The sequence below is a fragment of the Cebus imitator genome, unplaced genomic scaffold, assembly GCF_001604975.1.
Source record: "Cebus imitator isolate Cc_AM_T3 unplaced genomic scaffold, Cebus_imitator-1.0 Scaffold457, whole genome shotgun sequence".
Taxonomy (NCBI): domain Eukaryota; kingdom Metazoa; phylum Chordata; class Mammalia; order Primates; family Cebidae; genus Cebus; species Cebus imitator.
The window spans coordinates 1589921-1610350 of NW_016107772.1; the positions used below are offsets into that span (position 1 = coordinate 1589921).

The 20430-nt window shown below is 51.7% G+C and overlaps 2 protein-coding genes across 3 annotated transcripts in view; both read left to right on the top strand.

Annotated features, from left to right (window-relative positions):
* MGLL (monoglyceride lipase) overlaps window positions 1-14921 on the top strand; it is a 135676-nt gene extending 120755 nt beyond the window's left edge. The window contains exons 7-8 of one of the 2 annotated variants that reach the window (XM_017511960.2): window positions 7955-8170; window positions 11662-14921. In XM_017511960.2, the coding sequence (XP_017367449.1) occupies window positions 7955-8170; window positions 11662-11787 (342 nt within the window). In that variant the 3' untranslated portion in view covers window positions 11788-14921. The remainder of the gene's footprint in view (window positions 1-7954; window positions 8171-11661) is intronic. The other variant, XM_017511959.2, reaches the window with a different exon arrangement.
* LOC119466705 lies at window positions 12746-14921 on the top strand. Its single transcript, XM_017511961.2, has one exon. The coding sequence runs from the start codon at window positions 12780-12782 to the stop codon at window positions 13503-13505; it is 726 nt and encodes a 241-aa protein (XP_017367450.2). The 5' UTR covers window positions 12746-12779; the 3' UTR covers window positions 13506-14921.
* Window positions 14922-20430: the final 5509 nt, after the last annotated feature.

The following is a 20430-nucleotide window of genomic DNA, read 5'->3' on the forward strand; positions in this document are numbered from 1 at the left end:
CTTTTTCCTTTCCCTTGGTGGTCACTCAGGAGCACTTCTGTGTTCAGAGCCACATTCCAGGGCCCTCCACTCCAAAGGACCAAGAAAGGTCTACTTTTTGCATCATTTCTGGTTGTGAAGACCCCCAAGCTCTGCAAAAGGAATTCTGGAGGAAGAGGCAGTGGCAGGGCCGGGGTATGCAAACAGCTTTCCCCATCTGCCGGGGCTGCGACCTGCAGAGCCATGTGTAGCTCACTTCTTTTAAAAGTAGATGCTGGGGCCAGGCACTGCTGCTCATGCCTGTAATCCCAGAATTTTGGGAGGCTGAGGTGGGCAGATCACGTGAGGTCAGGAGTTCGAGACCAGCCTGGCCAACTTGGCGAAACCCCATCTCTACTAAAAGTACAAAAATTAGCTGGGCGTGGTGGCAGGTGTCTGTAATCCCAGCTACTCGGGAAGCTGAGGCAGGAGATTGCTTGAACCTGGGAGGTGGAGGTTGCAGTAAGCCAAGATCGCGCCATTGCACTCCAGCCTGAGTGACAAGAGTGAGACTCCAGCTCAAAAAAAAAAAAAAAAAAAAAGCAGATGCTGGGACGTCCAGGAGTTCAAACCTTCATAGTAATAGTAAATAGTAATTTGGGGGAAAGAATGCTCATTAATTTGCATGCCCTTAAGTGGCAACTCAGAAATGTAGGCTGATCCTTGATCATTCTCTTTATGTCCAAAATAGTACTGCAGCTTCTAGAAGAGAATATGGAGCAACATCTTCTTTCCAAATGGCCCTGGTCTGGTTGAGGAATTTCAACCACACAGGCTGGGTACTGACTGGGTTTGGCCCAAGGCAGGGTGAGGTCATGGTGGGGACTTGGGCCTCCTGGTAGGCAGGGCTTGCTTGGGTCTCTCGAGCTGGCCAGGCTTTCTGCTGAGTCAGGCAGGGCCTACCTCCCCTCTGCCACCCTGCAGGCAGCTCACCACACCAACAAACTTTCTCAGGGTTCCCACTCCAGCCAGGCTGGAACTGGAGGCCGCGATATCCCGTGAGTTGCCCTTTTGTCCCTCTCGCCCAGGACCATCAACCGCGGTGGGACAGAAGGGAAAGAGGCGGTGGCCTTGGTGGGAAGAGCACAGGCTTCCAAAAGGACCTGAGTCTGGACCCTGCCCCATCTCCTCAGTGTGACCTTGGAAGCCACATCGGTCTCGCCCATCCTCAGATCCCTCAGGGTGTCCACACAGCCGCCTGGCACAGTGTGGACCCTGGCAACTGGGATTCTTGCTATCACAGCTCTGAGAGAGGCCCATTGAAGGAGGTGTTGACAAAGATACAGGAGCCCAGGAAGAAAAGTGAAGATGTTGGCAAGGGTGTCTGGGCACCTGTCCACAGGAGGAAACACTTAACCTGGACCTTGAAGAGAGAGAACAAGGTTGTTGGCAAACAAGAGAAAGGGCATGGAAGAGGATGGTGGAAATGGAGACGCTGGGGCCAGTCTTAGTGCAAACGACAAGCACATGAGGAAAGTGGTCTGGGGCTGACACACATGGGACCAGGGAAAGTTGCCTGGAGGAAGGGCAGCTGAGCCCAGGGTTGACAGGGAGGGAGAAGCTCCACCAGCAGCCAAGGAAGAGGTCTGAAGGCTGAGGGGACATGCTGTGCAAGGGCCCTGGGGTCAAGGGGAGTGGGGAGTATTAAGGGAGGGCAGGGACGGAGGTGTCACAGTCCATATCAAGAAGTTGGGGCTTTGCCCTGCAGCCCCCATGGGAAGTGCCACAGCGTTCTCCACAGAGGGGGGCAGGTACAGATCTGTGAGTCTGAAATGAGACCTGCCTCTGCATGCCCGAGACCCAGTGCCATGAGCCCTCTGGGGGCTTACAGCAGTGCCCGGGGTGCTACAGGCTTGGGGAAGGAACATGTGGGAGAGGAGGCACACCAGGGCCACGCCAAGCACAGGTGTTTCCAGCCTTCGGCATGTTCCAAATTCAGGCCAGCTTCCACAGGACATTGACATTGTTTTGTTTTGTTGTTTTGTTTTTTAAGGCAAAAACAAAACAACAAAACAAAACATTGCTCTTTTTCAGGCTGGAGTGCAGTGGTGTGATTTCAGCTCACCGTAGCCTCTACCTTTTAGACCCAAGCAATCTTCCCACCTCAGCCTTCCCAGTAGCAAGGACTACAGGTGCACACCCCCACACCCGGGGAATTTTTATATTTTTTATAGAGACAGGGTTTTACCATGTAGCCCAGGCTGGTTTTGAACTCCTGGGTTCAAGTGATCTTGACCTCCCAAAGTGCTGGAATTACAGGCATGAGCCACTGCGCCCAGGGTACAGTACATTCTTCTTTTTGTTTAGGATATTCCATGGGCCTGGGGTTCAGCATGATACACTGAAGGAAAGCAATGCCAAGCAGCCCCAAAAGCAAGCTGTCGGGACTTCACATGTGCAAGCAGAAAAGCTGTTCACTGAATGAAATGACGAGGGCCTGCAGTTTCTCTGAAGGTCCCAGGTCTCATTACCATTGTGGACAGTCCCTTGGCCAGCAAGTGGCCAGCGGTTCCCACCTGGCCTGAGGTCTGTACTGGTCTCTCAGTACCCAGAAGTGCTACTTCTTGGGCTGGATCAGGGAATGGCTTGCTTATTCATCCATTTCACCAGCGTTTACCAAGGGCTTCACCTGTGCCAGCCATCATGTGGAACATGCAAAGGGCAGGACAGACAGAGCCCTGACCCTCAAGTCGGGCAGACATGCGGGAAGAGATGCGCTGATTACAGACCAGGCCAAGTGCTGTGTGGGAGAAGGGCTTTAGGACAGCAGAGCCTGTGGGGGTCTCGGAAGGCCTCCCCTTCAGGGCGAAGGCTGAGCTGAGGCCTGAAAGTGGAGTAGACAGTGTTAATTAGGCTAAGAGCAGAAAAGCTGTTTGTGATAGGAGATGGAAGCTCTTTCCACCACAAATTATGTCTCCTATTCAAGACAAAGGTGGGAAATGAAGACGTCATCTCTGCAAAGACCTGCCAGTTCCTGTTAGGGTTCCCACAGGTTTGTAAATTTCACAGAGATCACTTGGGTAGAGCTGTCACGTATTCTTTCTCTATTATGCCAGAGAAGGCTTCCCTGTATTGGAAACAGATGGATTAAGAGAGATCTAAACAACCGAGGAAGAAGATGGGAATTCCAGGATGGGCTCTGAAGTGCAGGTGGAAGGGTGAGGCTTCTGTAGGAAAAGGGAGATTACAGGGAAGGAGGGGCAGGAAGAGCCAGCTGTGGACAGACCTACAGGGATGAAGCCTGTGGGTTGTATTTCTCTGTGATTAGGGGTGCATTCGGGAGGGTACTACCTGTCTGTGCCCAGAAGGGCTCTCCCATGCCCTCTGGCTGGCTGTGAAGGGCAGTAACCTCTGGGCCCCACGAGTTCACTTCACCATCTGTCAGGCCCATCGGCTCATCGTCCTTACCAGGGACCACTCCTGCCTTTTCTGAGAGCAGTAGTGGCCCTGCCACCTGCACAGCTCCCGGCTCTCTCTGCCCCAGCACTGCCCTTCACCTTCTCTCGAGACAGGCAGCAGAGCATGATGAGTGGCTAAAAATGCTGATGGCAGTGGTAGAGTGCCTAGGTTTTCACCTTGGCTCTGCCTCTTACTTGTTGTGTAACCTTGGGTGAGTCACCTAACCTCTCTGAACCTATCTCCTCGTATGTGCAAAGGTAATAATAATAGTTCCTATGTCACAGGGTTCCTGTGAAAATTAAACGAGCAAGTATGAGCAAAGCACTTGCTACAGCACCTAGTAAAAGAGTCAAGGGCTCCACGCATTCGTTATTTTTCACAGTATTCTAATTAAACTGTGATATTGGATTTCATCATGGAAAGATTTTTAAAAAAATGGGTCAAGAGATTTAACTGCAGGGGTTGTGTCTAGATTTTGCTCAACCATAAGTGTAAGAAAACTCCCAGCTGAGGATTGCAGCTGTATTTACTGGGCGTTAGTGCAAAGTTTCTTCCCACAGAGAGACAGTGCTGGAAATTCAGAAGCCCCAGCTGGTATATTCCTGGGTGTCAAGCTCAAGAGGAGGCCAGCTTGTGAAACTTAAAACCCAAGAGGAAGCTTTGGGGTTCCCTGGATGGGGAAACTGAGCCCCAGGAAGGGGTAGAGCCTTACCATACTCCCAACCACCACCCTGGGGGGAAAAAAGACTTCAGCTTTCAGCCAATGGGGGCTCTCCAGGAAATCAGTTACCTAGAACCACAGGGAGGGAGTCACTTGGACCTGGGTCTCCAGCTTGGGCTCCTGCTTCCAGCTGCCGTCCCCAACAGACCCTGGTCTCAGCTGGTGGGAGCCATGGTGGACCAAACAGGAAGGTGGGGATGTGAGAGATGGTGCCAAAGCCTGGGCCTTTGTTACTTGTTTTTAGTTAAACTTTTCATTTAAGATCACTGTAACTCACAAGCAGTTGTAAGAAATAATACAGAACCATTCCATGTACCCATTACCCAGTTTCCCCCAGCAGTGATATTTTGCAAAACAACAGGATAATATCACAACCGGAATACTGGCCTTGACACAGTCAAGTCACAGATGGCTCCATCCTCACAAGGACCCCTCAGGTTGCCCTTTTACAGCTGCATCCACTCCCTACCTTCCCCACACCCTCCTCGGCCCTGACAGCCGTGAATCTGGTCTCTGTTTCTCTAGTTTTGTCACGTGAAGAACAAAACATCGGGAATCAGTGTGGAATCTTTGGGGACTGACACTTTGATCCTTCGTATTGAATGAATGAACTCATGTTCTGGGCTTTGGCCTGGTTTGAGAGGAAGGGGTTTGGCTATCTCCTTCCTGGGAGGCACAAGACACGCTCTTAGAACTTTTGGTGGATTGAGACCTTAAGCTGGTCAAAAAACCAAGGCCGTTGTGATTGGCCCAGAACTGCTGCTTGAGGGGAGGGTTTGGGCCCTCTGTTCCTCAGTCTCCCCAGCTGGTATAGCCCACCCCCACCTCCTGGTCTCAGTTTCCCTCTGCCCTTCACCTCCAGTCTGGGCTGTAGTTCACATCAGGGGCCTGCCCTTTCCACGATACATCTGGTGGCTGGGCCCCAGGCCCAGAATAGGCCATTGTGTAAACAGGGCCTATGTGATCAAGACATGAAAACAAAGCCAAGAGCAGGAAGCTGCTTGGGCCATCAGTGCAATTAAACTCAGAAGCAGAGTCCCCAAGGGCCTGCTGTACTCGGGACACTTGGGGTCAGCGGGGCAAAGTAGAAGGCAGGAAGGAGGCAGTCGTTAAGACATCGCTGGCAGCAGAGGCGAGAGTGCGGCCCCCACCCCACAGGTCCCACAGGAGCCCTAGAGACAGCATGGGATGGGTGGTGGCCAGCCTGCTGGAACTCAGACCCCCAACAACAGCAGCCTAACAAGGAAAGGAGGTGGCTTCTTGGCATCAGGACATCCATCTTGTTGCTGTAGCATCCAGGTGTGAACCTTGTCCACATGGCCCTTACTCTCTTTATGGGGCAAGGGGAAAATAAACCCTTTTCACAGTGTGCACACAGCCCCTGGCTACTTTCTATTGGCCAGAAGTTGGTCATGTGATCACACTTAGCTGTAAGGGAGGCTGGGAAATGTAGTCTCTATTCTGAGCAGTTGTGTACCCCAGGAAACATCAAGGTTCTGTAGGGGAGAACAAAAATTGGGACAACTAATAGGCAGGTTAACAAGCCTCTCTGTGCTGTAGTTTCCTCCTCTGTGTAATGGAGTGAATGAGATCAATTCCTCATACAGGGCAGTTATGGAGGTCCAGTGAGTTACTGCACACAAAAACACTTAGTGCTGGGCAGACAGCCAGAGCTCAGACATAGCTATTATTATTTTTATTACTCAATGACACCCTGCGCGTTGCAGCCCAGCACAAGCTGGTAGATGGTGCTGCTATTGGGGACTCCACTGACCCCAAGCCCCAGGCTTTTTTTTATGGGCCCCGCAGCCCTCCTTCCCTTAAGGCTCCTGGCTGACCCTGAGGAAGCACGCCCTGTGGCTGGACCTGGCCACAGGCCCTCGTGCACTGCCCTGCCAGTCCTGTGTCCTCACAACCTCCAAGCAGATGGCCTGGCCCAGCAGGATTCATGCCAGCTCAGCTGCAGGAAGTGGCTAATCTGTCTCGTGTGGTTTTTCACAAATGGTCTGGTTTTTGGTGCTTAGTCCCCAGCATGGGAAGGAATCCAGGGATGGCAGGGGTGACTGCAGGACAGCCTCTCCCACTTGGTATGGTCTGGAATTCTGGCCGAGGCCCTGTAGGGGTGGTAACAGAAGGGGCTGTAGCCCAGCTCTTGGAAATGCTGAGTCCTAGCACAGTGGGCATCCTGGTTGCCTGGGGAGCAGCTGGCAGCACGTTCTTTCCTCGTCCCCACATACTCTTTGATCCTCACTCAGTTCTCACCATGTGGCCCCTCCCCAACCCGCCAAGAACCCACTGGCAAGGATGACAAACACGAGTGAAAAAGCATCATGAGGCCAGGTATGGTGGCTCACTCTTGTAATCCTAGCACTTTGGGAGGCTGAGATGGATGGATCACCTGAGGTCAGGAGTTCGAGACTAGCCTGGCCAACATGGTAAAACCCCGTCTCTACAAAAATACAAAAATTAGCCTAGTGTAGTGGTGGGTGCCTGTAAGCCCAGCTACCTGGGAGGCTGAGCTAACAGAATCGCTTGAATTGGGGAGGCAGAGGTTGCAGTGAGCCAAGATTGCACCACTGCACTCCAGCCTGGGTGACAGAGCAAGACTCCATCTCAAAAAAAAAAAAATAAGAAGAAGAAGAATCAAGGGCTCACTCTTGACCCTATGGGCCTGAGAGATTCCTAGAAACTTCTCTCCAGATACTGTGGGGCAAATGCCAGAGATCAGGGCAGTGGAGGCTGAACTGTCTCTATGGAGGCAGGAAGAGTGAAGCCAGAATCCAGACAGGCCAGGGAGAGCAAGGACAGGGGACAGAGCAGCCATGGGCTAGTGGTTGAGGAGGGAGGACCCACATCCCTTAGAGGGGCAGAGATGGCCTTGGGCACCACCAGGGCCCAGGCCTCCCTGTCAGAGACTCTGATCACCCTGTGCAGCCCTGGAGGGCACCAAGGCCACAGCCCACTATAGCTCAGACCTGCGCTTGAATGTCCCTCATTCCAAAGCCCATCATCAGTGCCCGGCCGAAGCCCCTCCAGGGACTCCTAACACACGCCCTTGCTTTCCAACACAGGCCCCAGTAAACTGTTCCTGCAGTTTACAGTTTGCCCCTCATCCAATTTCACTGGGTGGATACCATATCAGCAGAGACGGAGAACAAAATGAAATGATAAAACTGCTACATAGCTACTTTTTAATGAAATAATTGATGTGAACAATATGCTGCTGCTTATATTTTTAAAAATACAAATTAATACTTGAAATTTTCTTTTTTTTTTTTTTTTTTTTGACAGAGTCTTACTCTGTCACCCAGACTGGAGTGCAGTGGCTCCATCTCGGCTCACTGCAAACTCCGTCTCCCAGGTTCAAGGGATTCTCCTGTCTCAGCCTCCTGAGCAGCTGGGATTACAGGTGCCCACCACCACGCCCAGCTAATTTTTAATATTTTTAGTAGAGACGGGCTTTCACCATGTTGGTAAGGCTGATCTCAAACTCCTGACTCAAGTGATCCACCTACCTCGGCTTCCTGAAAGGCTGGGATTACAGGTGTGAGCCACCGTGCCCAGCCGATACTTGAAATTTTCTCCAGGCACCCATGTGTATGTGAAACGCTCAAGCCTGAAAGGAGAGGCATTACAAGTGGTGCAGATGAGGTTTGTGGATGAACGCGGCTGGCCCTTAGAGCCATGCCCAAGCCCAGCGGACCTGAATGGAATCAACCTTACAGCCCAGAGCAGAAGGAAAAGCTACTGAGAAATAGGAATGGCCTGTGAAAGGGAGCCCTGCCCATGCTGATGGAACTCTCCTTCTTCCTCCAGGTCGACATTTATAACTCAGACCCCCTGATCTGCCGGGCAGGGCTGAAGGTATGCTTCGGCATCCAGCTGCTGAACGCCGTCTCTCGGGTGGAGCGCGCCCTCCCCAAGCTCACTGTGCCCTTCCTGCTGCTCCAGGGCTCTGCCGACCGCCTGTGTGACAGCAAAGGGGCCTACCTGCTCATGGAATCAGCCAAGAGCCAGGACAAGACTCTCAAGGTGAGCAGCTGCCACCTCCCATTTCCCCCCAAGGTTTGGGGGGGGAGGCAGCACCCCTTGGGGCATATCTGCCCAGACCCCTGAGGGCCAACTCCCAGGTCTCGGGATAGGGACCAGTGTGCTTGGCCAAGAAATAAATACAAGGAATCCCAGTTGCCTATGAATTTCAAGAGAACACACGAGTCATTTGCTGATTGTTTCGAATGAATGATGAGCCTCAAAGGGAAGAGGAAAGAACAATTAAAAGATGTTATAGGCAAGAAAAGAATATGCAGCTGGGCACTGAGCAAATCACATCTCCAGAGAGAGGCATGTCCAAGCTCCAAGGATGCATGTGATGCCCAAGCCTCCCTTTGCACCAGCAGTGGCTGCAGTCTCCTGGGGGCTGTGGCCACCAGAGGGCTCAGGGCACACGGGTGCTGGCAGGACTTGATAGAGCCTGATCTTCGAAGGAACCTGCAAGAGCTGGTCCTCCAGCCAGGGGCCCTGAGGACAGGCCCTGCAGCTTGGTTATGTGGAATACTGGATACCAAGACTGCAATGGACTAACTCAAAAGGCCTCTTAAGATGGGCAATGTGGTTCTGGGATCTAGACATGCTCATTTCGTTTGTCTGATTGATGAGAAAAACCTCCTGGAGGGAGGAACACCTACCGGGTACCCATCAAGTGTTATCCCTGGAGATGCTCTGTGCTAGGTTTGGCAGGCCAAGCCCAGGGGCATATTTATATCCTGGTCCATGCAGTTGGGGCTCCCTGGACTGTGCTGCCCTGGGCCTGCCCCCTGGCTCCGTGGCCATTTTTCACTAAGTTATAAAGAGTCCAGGTAACTCACTTCAGCTCACACGCCCACTAAGTATAGAGCTGGGATTGGAACTGAGATTTCTGGACTCAAGTCCCATCATTTCTCTTCTCTCCCTACTGTGCAGACAAAGGCTCCTATCTTTGCATACTGTGAAGTGTGTCCCTGGCATCATTACTGATTTGCAGATGCTGACCCGTATTAGCTCCGGTATAGACTCATAGGTGAAGAAAAACAAATAAAAAAAATAAGGGAAAACTGGCTCTTATTAACACTGGAGAGTCTAAAAACACTGAGCCAGGTGTGGTGGTGCATGTCTGTAATCCCAGCTCCCCAGGAGGCTGAGTAGCGGGGATCACTTCAGCCCAGGAGTTTGAGACCACCCTGGGCAACACAGTGAGACCCCATCTCAAAAAAAAGCTTTTAATTTGAGACAGAATCTCGCTTTGTCACCCAGGCTGGAGTGCAGTGGTGCGATCTCAGCTCACTGCAACCTCTGCCTCCCAGGTTCAAGAGATTCTTCTGCCTTAGCCTCCTGAGTAGCTGGGATTACAGGCACCTGCCATCATGCCTGGCTAATTTTTGTATTTTTAGTAGAGATGGGGTTTCACCATGTTGGCCAAGTTGGTCTCACTCCTGACCTCAGGTGATCCTCCTGCCTCCTCCCAAAGTGCTGGGATTATAGGCATGAGCTACCATGCCCAGCCCAAAATAAATAAATAAATAAATAAATGAATAAATATGTAAATATATATGTAAACATATATATATATTGTTTTTGAGATGGAATTTTGCTCTTGTTGCCCAGGCTGGAGTGCAATGGCATAAACTTGGCTCACTGCAACCTTTGCTTCCTGGGTTAAAGCGATTCTTCTGCCTCTACCTCCTGAGTAGGTGGGATTACAAGTGCCCACCACCATGCCTGGCTAATTTTTGTATTTTTAATAGGGATGGGGGTTCACCACATTGGTCAGGCTGGTCTTGAACTCCTGACCTCAGGTCATCTACCCACCTTGACCTCCCAAAGTGCTGGGATTATAGGTGTGAGCCATCATGCTTGGCAAAATATATTTTTTAAAAGCCAGTGGAACACTGCATTCATCAGTGACAGCATCACTCAGACCACACCCTTACACCAATGTGAACCCTTGCAAGTCCCTGCAAAAGGAGTCCACTAAGATTGTTTATTCATTCACCCAGCTACCCACTCATTGCTTCTTATAGTCAAGTGTTTATGGGGCCCTAAGTTTGTGTTGGGCCCAGAGAACAAGACAGGCAAAGACTCTGCCCTGCCCCCGGGAACCTGTATCCTGGTGGGATGAGCAATCAACAAATAAATGAACAGTATGATGATGGAGAGTGTAGTGCAGGGATAGAGGTGGACAAGGAGGAAAGCAACACTTTAGATGGGGATGGGACAGCCAGGCCTGCAGTCTGCTGGCAAGAAGAGCCAGTGGAAGAAACTTCCAGACAGATGCAAGAGCGAGATTGAGGACCCGAGGCTGGCATAGGCACACAGCCATGAGAAGAGCGGCCAGTGAGGACACACCAGGCAGGGGGGCTTGTGGGGGGGCAGGGGAGCCCCACCACCTGGGAAGTCTAGACGTCTTCTCTTGGTTAGATGAGAAGCCACCCGAGCATTTTGAGCCAAGGAGTGATGTGCTCTGATTTCCATTTTAAAAGCATCCCCCAGTGGCCATGGGGAGATTGGAGTGGGGGTAAAGAGGAGGTGGGGGACAGTGACAACCAAGGCAGGGGAGGCCAGGCAGGGCGGCAGAGAGTGAGATCACTGTCATGAAGAATGAACCATGGGTTCATTCAATGAGGCGACTGTGATGAGACCAGAAATGCCAGGCAGAGAGACTGACGTGAGCAATGGCCAAAGTCCACCTGGAGATGCCTGTTAGAGTTGCACTGAAGTCTGGTGGTGCCCACCAGGAATCCGGATGGAGATGGCAGGTCGGCAGTCTAGAGGCGGAAGGAAAGTCTGGCTGGAGATGTGAATTCCAGAGTCATCAGCTCAGGGTGGATTTTAAAACCACTGGATAGGCGAGGTGACCAGGGAGAGTGAAGGAGGGCACAGTCAAACCTGTAGTCCAGCTGCCTGCAGAGGCCAGTGGGTGGGGTGAGCCTCGACTGAGAAGGCACTGCCAGTTGGAAGAAAACCAGGAGAAGTTAAAGCCATGGAACCATGAGAAGAAAGTGTTTCTAGAACGTAAGAGTGAGCAGCTTATGAATGATGAGCAAAGCGTCCCCTGCCACGGCAATGGAAATCCCCGGAGACTTCGCCAGGATAGCCACCGTGGGTTGGCGAGAATGGAAGTCAGCTTGGGTTGAGCTGAGGACCCCGTGGAGGTCAGGATGTGAGGCCAGGAGTGGAACCCCCTCTTTTAAGGTTGACTGACTCGGAGACACAGAAACGGCTCCAGGGATGGGGAGAGATGTGGAGTGAAGGAAGGTTGCCTTTGAGAAAGGAAGTTCGGGAACATGTTGGGACACTGCAATGCATTTGAACCATCATCTGATAGAAAGGTATTGGCCTCCTAATGATGGGAGGTCAGGGCCACGTCCTCGGGGCACAGGGAGAGGGTCCGGAGAACGCTGTAGACCCCTGCCTGCTGCCCATGGTCTCTGCTCCCCGCACCTACCTCTGATGGTATAGCACTGATTCCGAGTCTCTCCTCATTGCAGATTTATGAAGGTGCCTACCATGTTCTCCACAAAGAGCTTCCTGAAGTCACCAACTCTGTCTTCCATGAAATAAACATGTGGGTCTCTCAAAGGACGTCCGTGGCAGGAACTTCGTCCCCACCCTGAATGCACTGTCCCGTGCCCAGCTCAGGATCTAGGGGACACAGGCAGGGGAAGGGCAGAGATGGCTTTGCAGATGTGGCTTGCAAAAAACAAAACAAAACAAAACAAAAACCCAGAAATTGGAGAAATCCCTAGCACAATTTACTAAAAAATAACAAAAAGACATTTTTTTATACATTAGGCTGTTAGACACTGGACCTACCTTCATGGGTAGACACTTTATGCAAAAAAAGAGAAAGGTCCCAGGTGATTTTTCACAAAGATTGTGCTAAAATATCCACTTAAAACAAAGCCAAGCCTCTGCCTTGCCTCTCCCAGCTCCCACAAGGGTTCCAGGGATCCCTGGTGTTCCCAGGACACCAGACTGCAATAACTGGAGGTGCCTCCCTCCTGCCCACCCCTTGCTCGAGCCCCAGCGCTGTCTCTCACTGGCCTCCACTTGGTGGCCTTTCTCTGGCCATGTGATGAGGTGGCTGCTGTCTCCACAGGGGCCAGCTCCCTGGGGCAGACTCATGTGCTCCTCTGAGACCCAGAAAATGCCCAGCACTTCCTCAAAATGAGCAGCCACCCATGACTTTGTGGGCTCCTTGTCAGCCCGAGGCCAGGCTTTGTGGAGGGGAGGGGGGTGAGGCTTAGCTCAGAAAAAGAACTGAGCAGGAAACTGAGGCTCTTCTCTGCTCCCTGCCCTTCCCCTCCCACCAGGGGGAGACTCAGGTTGGCCCCTGAGTACTGTCTGTACTCACAAAGGCTGCTTTCCCTCTGGAGTCACTAATTTTACCTGATGCTATGAGAGAATTGTATTGAAGATGATATGTCTAATATATAATGTATATTTTAAAGCAGAGACTATTTTGGTGGGTAGGTGGGAGGGAGCAAGGTGAATCTGAGCAATCAAAGGAATCGGAGCTTGATGCTACTGTATAGAACTGGACGGGTTGGGCGGTGGTGGAGCCAGAGGGCCCTATGCTTTAGGAACTGAGCCAGCAGCCTTTCCTATGGGCAAGGTCTGGTGCCCTTCCTGCCCCTCCGGGACCATGGAGCAGTGGCAGCCCATGGGGATGTGGTCCCTGGGCCTGGGCCTACCTACGGCCCAGAGCTACCCTGAGAGTGTCAGTGCTAGCAGCACAGCTACCTCTGGTGGCAGGAGAAGAGAGTCCCAGCACAGGGGCAGGCCAGGCCTCCCTGCCCAGGTCTACACGGAGCACTCAGTGACCCAGAGCAGGGAATGGAGGTACTCCCAGCCCTGCCCCAGGCCACAGCAGGACACGCCAGGCCAGGCCTCACCCAAGGCCAAGGCTGGCATCACCTTTTGGAGCCGAGGCCCTAGGCCTAGTCTGCCCTTCTCAGGTGCCAACACCACCCAGTCCTGCCCTTGGCCTCACTTGGTGCCAGCAATAAGTGGGGGGTCACCGCCTTGGGAATACTTTCATCTTCTAAATGGGACTTGCTCTTACGTCAGGAGGCCCCTTAGTGCAAATATGACCCTGGTCAGGGTGTTGCCACCATTGAAGCCCTGCAGAAGGTGCAATCTAGGGATCCTGGGGCCACGGAAGAGGGGGCCACTTCCCACCAGGGCCCCCAACGTGACATCTAGGCATCGGGGGCTCCTGCCCTTCTTCCTCCCACAGCAGGAACTGCCACTGCTCTCCCAGGCCCTGTTCTGGAGGCTAACCTTGGTCCCTAGAGAATGCGCCCCTCCACCCTCCCTCCAGCAGCCCTGACCACACCATGGCAGAGCCAGGAACGGATCACCCTGCTGAAGATCACTCTGTGCCCTAGGGCAGGAGCCAAGCCCTCACTCCACATGGGGCAGGTGGGGGCCTGGGTGCTGACCCGGCCCATGTCCCCACAGAGCGCCTTCCGTAGTTTCAGCTTGTCTCCCTGGCTTTTCTTTGAAGGAGAAAAATGTAAAATGCATGCTGAGAGAGAAAGCCAGCCCTGCCTGCTCAGTCAGCCCCGGCAGCAGGACAGCCATGGGAATGTTTCTGCTTCTCAGCTCAGGAAAAGCAGGAACCCTTTCCCAAAGCCCAGAGAAGCCCTGGGCTCAGATCTGTAATTCTCCCCAGGAGCTGTGATAGAGCAAGTCACACAAAAGTCCCTACACCTCCCCGCCGCCTCCCCCAGACGCATGTGATGCCATCGCCATTCCCCAAATTAAATATCGGCATGCAGCCTGACTAGGGACTCTTTAGATGCATGACTTTATTTACATGAAGGCTCTCACAGACACACATGACACTTCAGTAGTATTTGCATTCCTGGTTAAAGAATCACCAACATTTAAAAGGAAAACTTTCCTGAAATTGGGACTCTTTCATGTCATCTGGAAGGGGCTGGTACATCCACCCACCATGTCTCCCTGCTGGGTCAGGAGCCTGCACAGGGCCCCACACATGAGCGTGCCTAACATCTCACGCATGGCCACTCCAGAGCCAGCCCTGTCTTGGAAAGCCGTGAAGCCTTGAGTTGAGTTCCTTCTCGGTATTGACAGCTCCGTGCCGACATTCTGAGCTCTGGAGTTGCACCAGCACAGGGACAGGGAGGAAGCGAGGCTTGGAAGGGATGCCAGGTCTTGCACAGCTTGGCCTCAAGGTGAGAGGAGGGCAGAAGCCAGGAGGGGATCCAAAGGCCTGGGACACAGGGACCAACTGCCACTGTCAACACAGCCCGGTCCATACAGAAATGGATTTCATGCCTGGAAAGCTTTTTAGAGAAAGATGCCACCTGCGGCCGGTGACGGCCACAAACCTACTGGCCATGGTTCCTTGAAGCGGTGAGGGGTAGAGAGTCAGCCTCCCTCCCTTGCAGCAGTGACCCAGCTTCCCTCCACTTCCAGGTGGCTCTGGGCTCACCGTGGCAGCACTGGTGGGTGCTCTGAAAACCCACAGGCTCTGCTCGGACCCCACCCCCAGGCCGACGCAGGTCCCATCTCACTCTCTTCTCTCACCAATTGCTAACATAGACCTTATTGGGATCATGATGGCTTCACAAGCCAGCTGTCGGGTTTGCTATGTCACTGCGGCTGGGTCACATCCCCGCGTGTATACTGTCTGCGGGGCACATATGTATCCGTTTAGAGCTCAAGGAATCAGTGTACACTACAGCTAATCCTAATAAACCTGATGTTTTCGGAATGGCATCTGTCTGTCTGTCATAGCAGCCTCGGACCCTGGATGACAACCTTCCTTGCAGAGAGCACAGCAGGCCCTTTTCGAGACAGGCTGAGCCCTGGCTGAGCCACGCCTGTCACCTGATACCAACTCCAGCAGTGCTTCCCGGATCAGCATGTGTGAAGTTTATCTTCTCCCATCCACACCTGGAGCAGATTTCTAAACACACATATCCACTTACAGACCTTGCCCTGCCACTGGGGAGGACGAAGCCCAGGCTGCCCCCTGCACCAGCTTCACGTGGCTTGGGCTTCCTCCAGGGCCCCATGTGGGGCCTCAGCCCTCCCTCCTCAGCACAGGGAACCTGACCTCCTGCTGCTGGGCATCTTCCACACCCCTCTCTGTTCCACACCCACACCTGACCCAGCCGCTCCCCTTCTGAGTGTGGCCAGGATCATGTGGCTTCCCTCCAGCCGCACGGCTGTCACCAGCATCTGAGGGACAGCAACAGCGCCCTCCTTGGCAGGCCCCACTTTCTCACCTGCACCTGGTCTGTTTCCATATGGAGGTGAGAGGTCTGTTAACGTGCAAGTCAGACTGCGGCCTTTCTCTGCTCAACATCCTCCAGTGGCTACCATCTCACCTCAATAAAAATAAAGGCTGTGGTTCTTGCTGAGGCCTATGGGCACTGGGCCTTTGGCCTCCCTGCCTCCCCTCTCCCCATCCTCCACGTCCACTTGGTCCTCACTATGCCGGCCTCCTCACTGGCCGTATTCTTAGTGAGGCCCCCCCAGGCCCTGCCCTGCCTTCTCCTCCAGCACATTTGTTGACATCTGACATGACAGATCTGCTTGTACTCTTGGTAGCACTCTGTCCCCTCCCATGGGAATGTGAGCTGCAAAAGGGCTTGTCCCTGCACTATACCTCTGCCTGCTTCCCAGAAGGTCCCTGGAAAGATCTGTCTGATAGGACAAGGAGGGAAGGAGTGGGTGAGTGAATGAATGAGTGAGTGACAAAATGATGTCTTTATCTTCTCCCTCAGGAGGAGCCAAGCACCCATCCTATGCAGGACAGGTGAAGGCCCAGGTGCTGACTGAGTCCAGGTACCGGAAGAGAGTGCCTACCATAGCCCCATCTTCTCTCTTTGGTTTCTCTTTGAGGGAGAAAAATGTAAAAAATGCACTGACATGAGTGAGTGAGAGAATGAGCAAGTGAGGGAATGAATGAGTGAGGGAATGAATGACTAAGGGAATGAGTGATGAGTGAGGGAATGAGTAAGGGGTCAGTGAATGAATAAGCAAGGAAATGAATGAGTGAATAAATGAGGGAATGAGTGAGTGACGAGTGCATGAGTGATGGAATGAATGAGCAAGGGAATGAATGAATGAGGAAGTGAGTGCATGAATGAATGGGGGAATTAGTGATGAGTGAATGAAGGAGTGAGCAAGGGAATAAGGAAGTGAGTAAATGAATGAGTGAGGGACTGAATAAGTGAGTGAATGAGGAAATAAGAGAATAAGTGAATGCACGAGGGATGAAGGAATGAGTGATGAGGGAATGAGTGAGAATGGATGAATGAGGAAATGAATGAGTGCAGAAAGGATAATGAATGAATGAGGGAGGGAATTAAGGAAGGAATAAGTGAGTGAATGAACTAATGAGTGAATGAGGGGATGAATGAAGGAATGATGAGAATGAGAATGAATGAGAGCAGGAGGGAATGGGGGATGAATGAAGGAATGAGAGTGAGGGAATGAGAGAATGGATGAGGGAGGGAATTAATGAGGAAGTGAGGAAATGAGAGAATGAGAGAATGAGTGAGGGGATGAATAAATGAGGGAATGAGTGAAGGAATGGATGGGTGAGGAAATGAAAGAATAAATGAATGAGTGAATGAGTGAGAGAATGGATTGAGGAAATGAGTGACAGAATGAATGAGGGGATGAATAAATGAGTGAATGAGTGAATGAATGGATGCTTTAATGAGTGAGGGGATGAATAAATGAGAGAATGAATGAGGGGAATGAAGGGGATGAATAAATGAAGGAATGAATGAGCATGGGAATGTGTGATGAGGGAATGAATGAGCAAATTAGTGAGAGAATGAATGAGGGGATGAATGAGGGAATGAGTGAATGAATGGGTGAATTAATGAGGAGGTGAATAAATGAGAATGAGAGAATGAATGAGGGAGTGAGTGGGAGAATGGATGAATAGTAGGATGAATGAGTGAGGAAATAAGTGAGAGAATGAGGGGATGAATAAACAAGGAAATGAGTGAGTGAGAGAATGGATGAGTGAGGGAGTGAGTGATGAGGAAATGAGTGAGTGGCCGAGGGAGAGAGGGAGAGAGGAAGGAAGCAGGACGGCTTTATCTGGGCCAGGCACTGAGCTGGGAACTGGGTGTGGATGCAGGGTAGGCCTCGCAGCTGGCCACCCGAGCAGTGGTCCAGGCCCCATGCTAGAACGGCCGTGGGTTTGGGTGAGTGCTCTGCTGTTGCTCTCTGGAAATTCTCAATGCTCTTTGAGCAAGGGCCCCATGTACTGTTTTGCACTGGGCCCTGCAAACTGCTCAGGCCCTGGGTAGGTGGCAGCTGGCCTCTGTGCAGATCCCCCAAAGGTGCGCACACCTGAAGGACTGCACATTCTCTCCAGGCCCTCAAGCTCTACTTACGGCCAACCAAATTTTGCCCAGAACTTCACTATATGAAACCTAGAGCCAATGTTTGCGTTTGTTAGTTTTCAGCTTCTTCCATGAACACTAGGCTCATCACAAGCTCCTTACTGGGCAACTGTGATGTGCTAGGCACGGTGTCCAGCACTGGAAGGAACAGTGACCAGGGCAGAACAAAGTGGGCCACCCTCACAGAATGAAGACCCTAGGCAACACGGATCCCACCCCAGAGCCTAACAGCAATGGACACCCAGCTGCCACCAGCACAGACTGTGGCCAGCACAGCCCTCCAGAAGCCGAAGGTGAGCAAGAGTGGGCTGGAGTTGGGGGCACAGCAGAGGGGTCTGTGGGGGACTTATCAAGGTGCAGAAAGCTCAGGGTGGCCCCAGAACTGAGAGGCTCTCAGGATGGCTGGAGCACAGGGGTGAAAGGCATGTTCATTTGGGGCCCTGCAGGAAATGGCTGCACCTAACCAAGGGTGATGTCAATAAAGGGGTTGGCAGGGGATGATGAAGCATGCGGGAATAGCCACGGCAGGGAGTGGACCCCCCAGAGCAGCAGTCACTGAGGGAGAGGGCCGCCTGTCAGGGCCAGGGCTTTAGATAGAGAGCTGCCCAGCCCCACCTTCACTACTTGGTGGTCAACGTTGTCCCTACACTACGTTTCCTGTGCAAAATGTTTACTTCCCTTCCACCATTGCTCATTTTGTCATTGTCCAATTTATTTATTTTGAGACAGGGTCTCACTATGTCACCCAGGCTGGAGTGCATTGGTGCAATCACAACTCACTGCAACCCCAACCTCTTGGGCTCAAGCCATCTTCCCACCTCAGTCTCTAGAGTAGCTGGGACTACAGGCGCGTGCCACTACGTCTGGTTAATTTATTTTTTGGAGAGACAGAGTCTCACTGTGCTGCCCAGGCTGGTCTCAAAATCTGGGCTCAGGCCATCCTCCTACCTCAGCCTCCCAAGGTGCTAGGATTACAGGCATGAACCACCATGCCGAGCCTATTTTTCTATCTGTTAAAATATTGGGGGTATCTTGAGCTGGGAGAGAACACATACAATTTTTCCAATAACACGATAGAAATATTTTTCATTCAACAATAAAATTTTTTTTCACCTGGAAGTAGGAATGAATTAAAGTAAGAGATAAATTTTTGTTTTTATTTTAAAGGTAGCACAGCTACATCACAGAAACTAAACAGAAATCAGATCAAATATCGCTGGCTCACACAGCAATTCTTCCTCTGGTTTAGGGATGATGGAGGAGTCTCAAACCCAGGGCCTCTGTGTCAAAGTGTGTCTTCTATTAGTCTACTTTAACATTTGTCAGAGTAGGGCACGCTTCTGAATTTAAATCAACCTAATTTTAGAACCAAGTATTAGACACTAAATTTCAGATTCCACGGTTGTAGTTCTACTCGTGTGTGGTTGTCTGTGCCACGGGTTTCTCACAGAAACCTGGGGAGCAACCCCTGGGCCTGAACATCCTCCACCTTTTCCTTGTGGATGCAGAGGCCGCACTGACCACCCTCAGGGCTGCAGGAAGCTCTGCACATCCATGCTCTCTCACTTCCGTCTCACTTGCGGCTCGCTGCGGCTGCTGGCAATGTTTCCTGTTGATTTGCAACACCACATTGGACACCTTCTTACACAAGTGTTTCCCCATCACGCTGTCTTCTCTGCCTGAGGCTAAAGTGAGGAATGGGGCCGGGTGTGGTGGCTCACACCTGTAATCCCAGCATTTTGGGGGGCTGAGGTTGGTGGATCACTTGAGGTCACGAGTCGAGACCAGACAGGCCGGCATGATAAACCTTGTTTCTACTAAAAAATATGAAAATTGGCCAGCCATGGTGGCATATGCCTGTAGTCCCAGCTACTCAGGAGGCTAAGGCACGAGAATCATTTGAACCCAGGAAGGCAGAGGTTGCAGTGAGCCGAGATTGCGCCATTGTACTCCAGCCTGGGTAACAGAGCTAGACGCTGTCTTAAATAAAATAAAGTGAGGAATGGGTGGTGTGGCTGGGGAATGTTGCCCCACAACCACACAGCCTAGCTCCTGAGGGGTGGCACTTCTCAGACTGCAGCTCTCCCCGCACAGATGCCGTAGCTGGTACACCTGGCTATATCTGCTGTATCAGTGAACCACTAGAATACCAACTCTAGAGAATTTCTCCTTAAACTGCCCTCTCACTAGGGGTTTAAAATTCATTCAAGATTGGAATCTTTATGACTACATCTGTAAAAAATGAAAGGTTTCATGCAGTAGCTCATTTTCTCTCCTAATGCACATGAAAAGAAATGCATAGGATTAGGTGCCTACCTACAAGAATGCAAAAGAGAGGAAATAAGAAGGGCAAACTAAAGTAAAAAAAAAAATGCATAGGAATTAAACTTTTTTCTTTAAATGTTTAAATCTCTCTCATGTATCTTGGCACAACAGGATTTGTGTGTGCTCTGAGGTGAGACCTGCTGGTGTTAGGCCACTAGCCTGGCTTCATTCTTCCCTTCCTGTGTGCCCTACGAAAACCAGAGTGAGCCCCTGTAACTCCCCTGCTCCCACCTCCCACCCACCGGGTGGACTCAACCTTTGTTTAACAAACACACCTACACTGGGTATTCTAGTTAAAAAAAAAATTAAAAATTAAAAAAAAACAAAAACACCAGGTTCAGGATAGGCCAAACACCAGCTAAGAGGGAGTTGCCATAATCACCCCCAATTTATGGGTGGGCAAACAGACACAGCGGTGGCCAGCAGTGAAAGGCTGAGCGGTGGCCGGCAGTGAAAGGCAGAGCTGCAGTGGGGATTGAGCCTCTGGCTATAGCTGGGCTGTGGCCATGCACGGACCCCTCCCAGCCC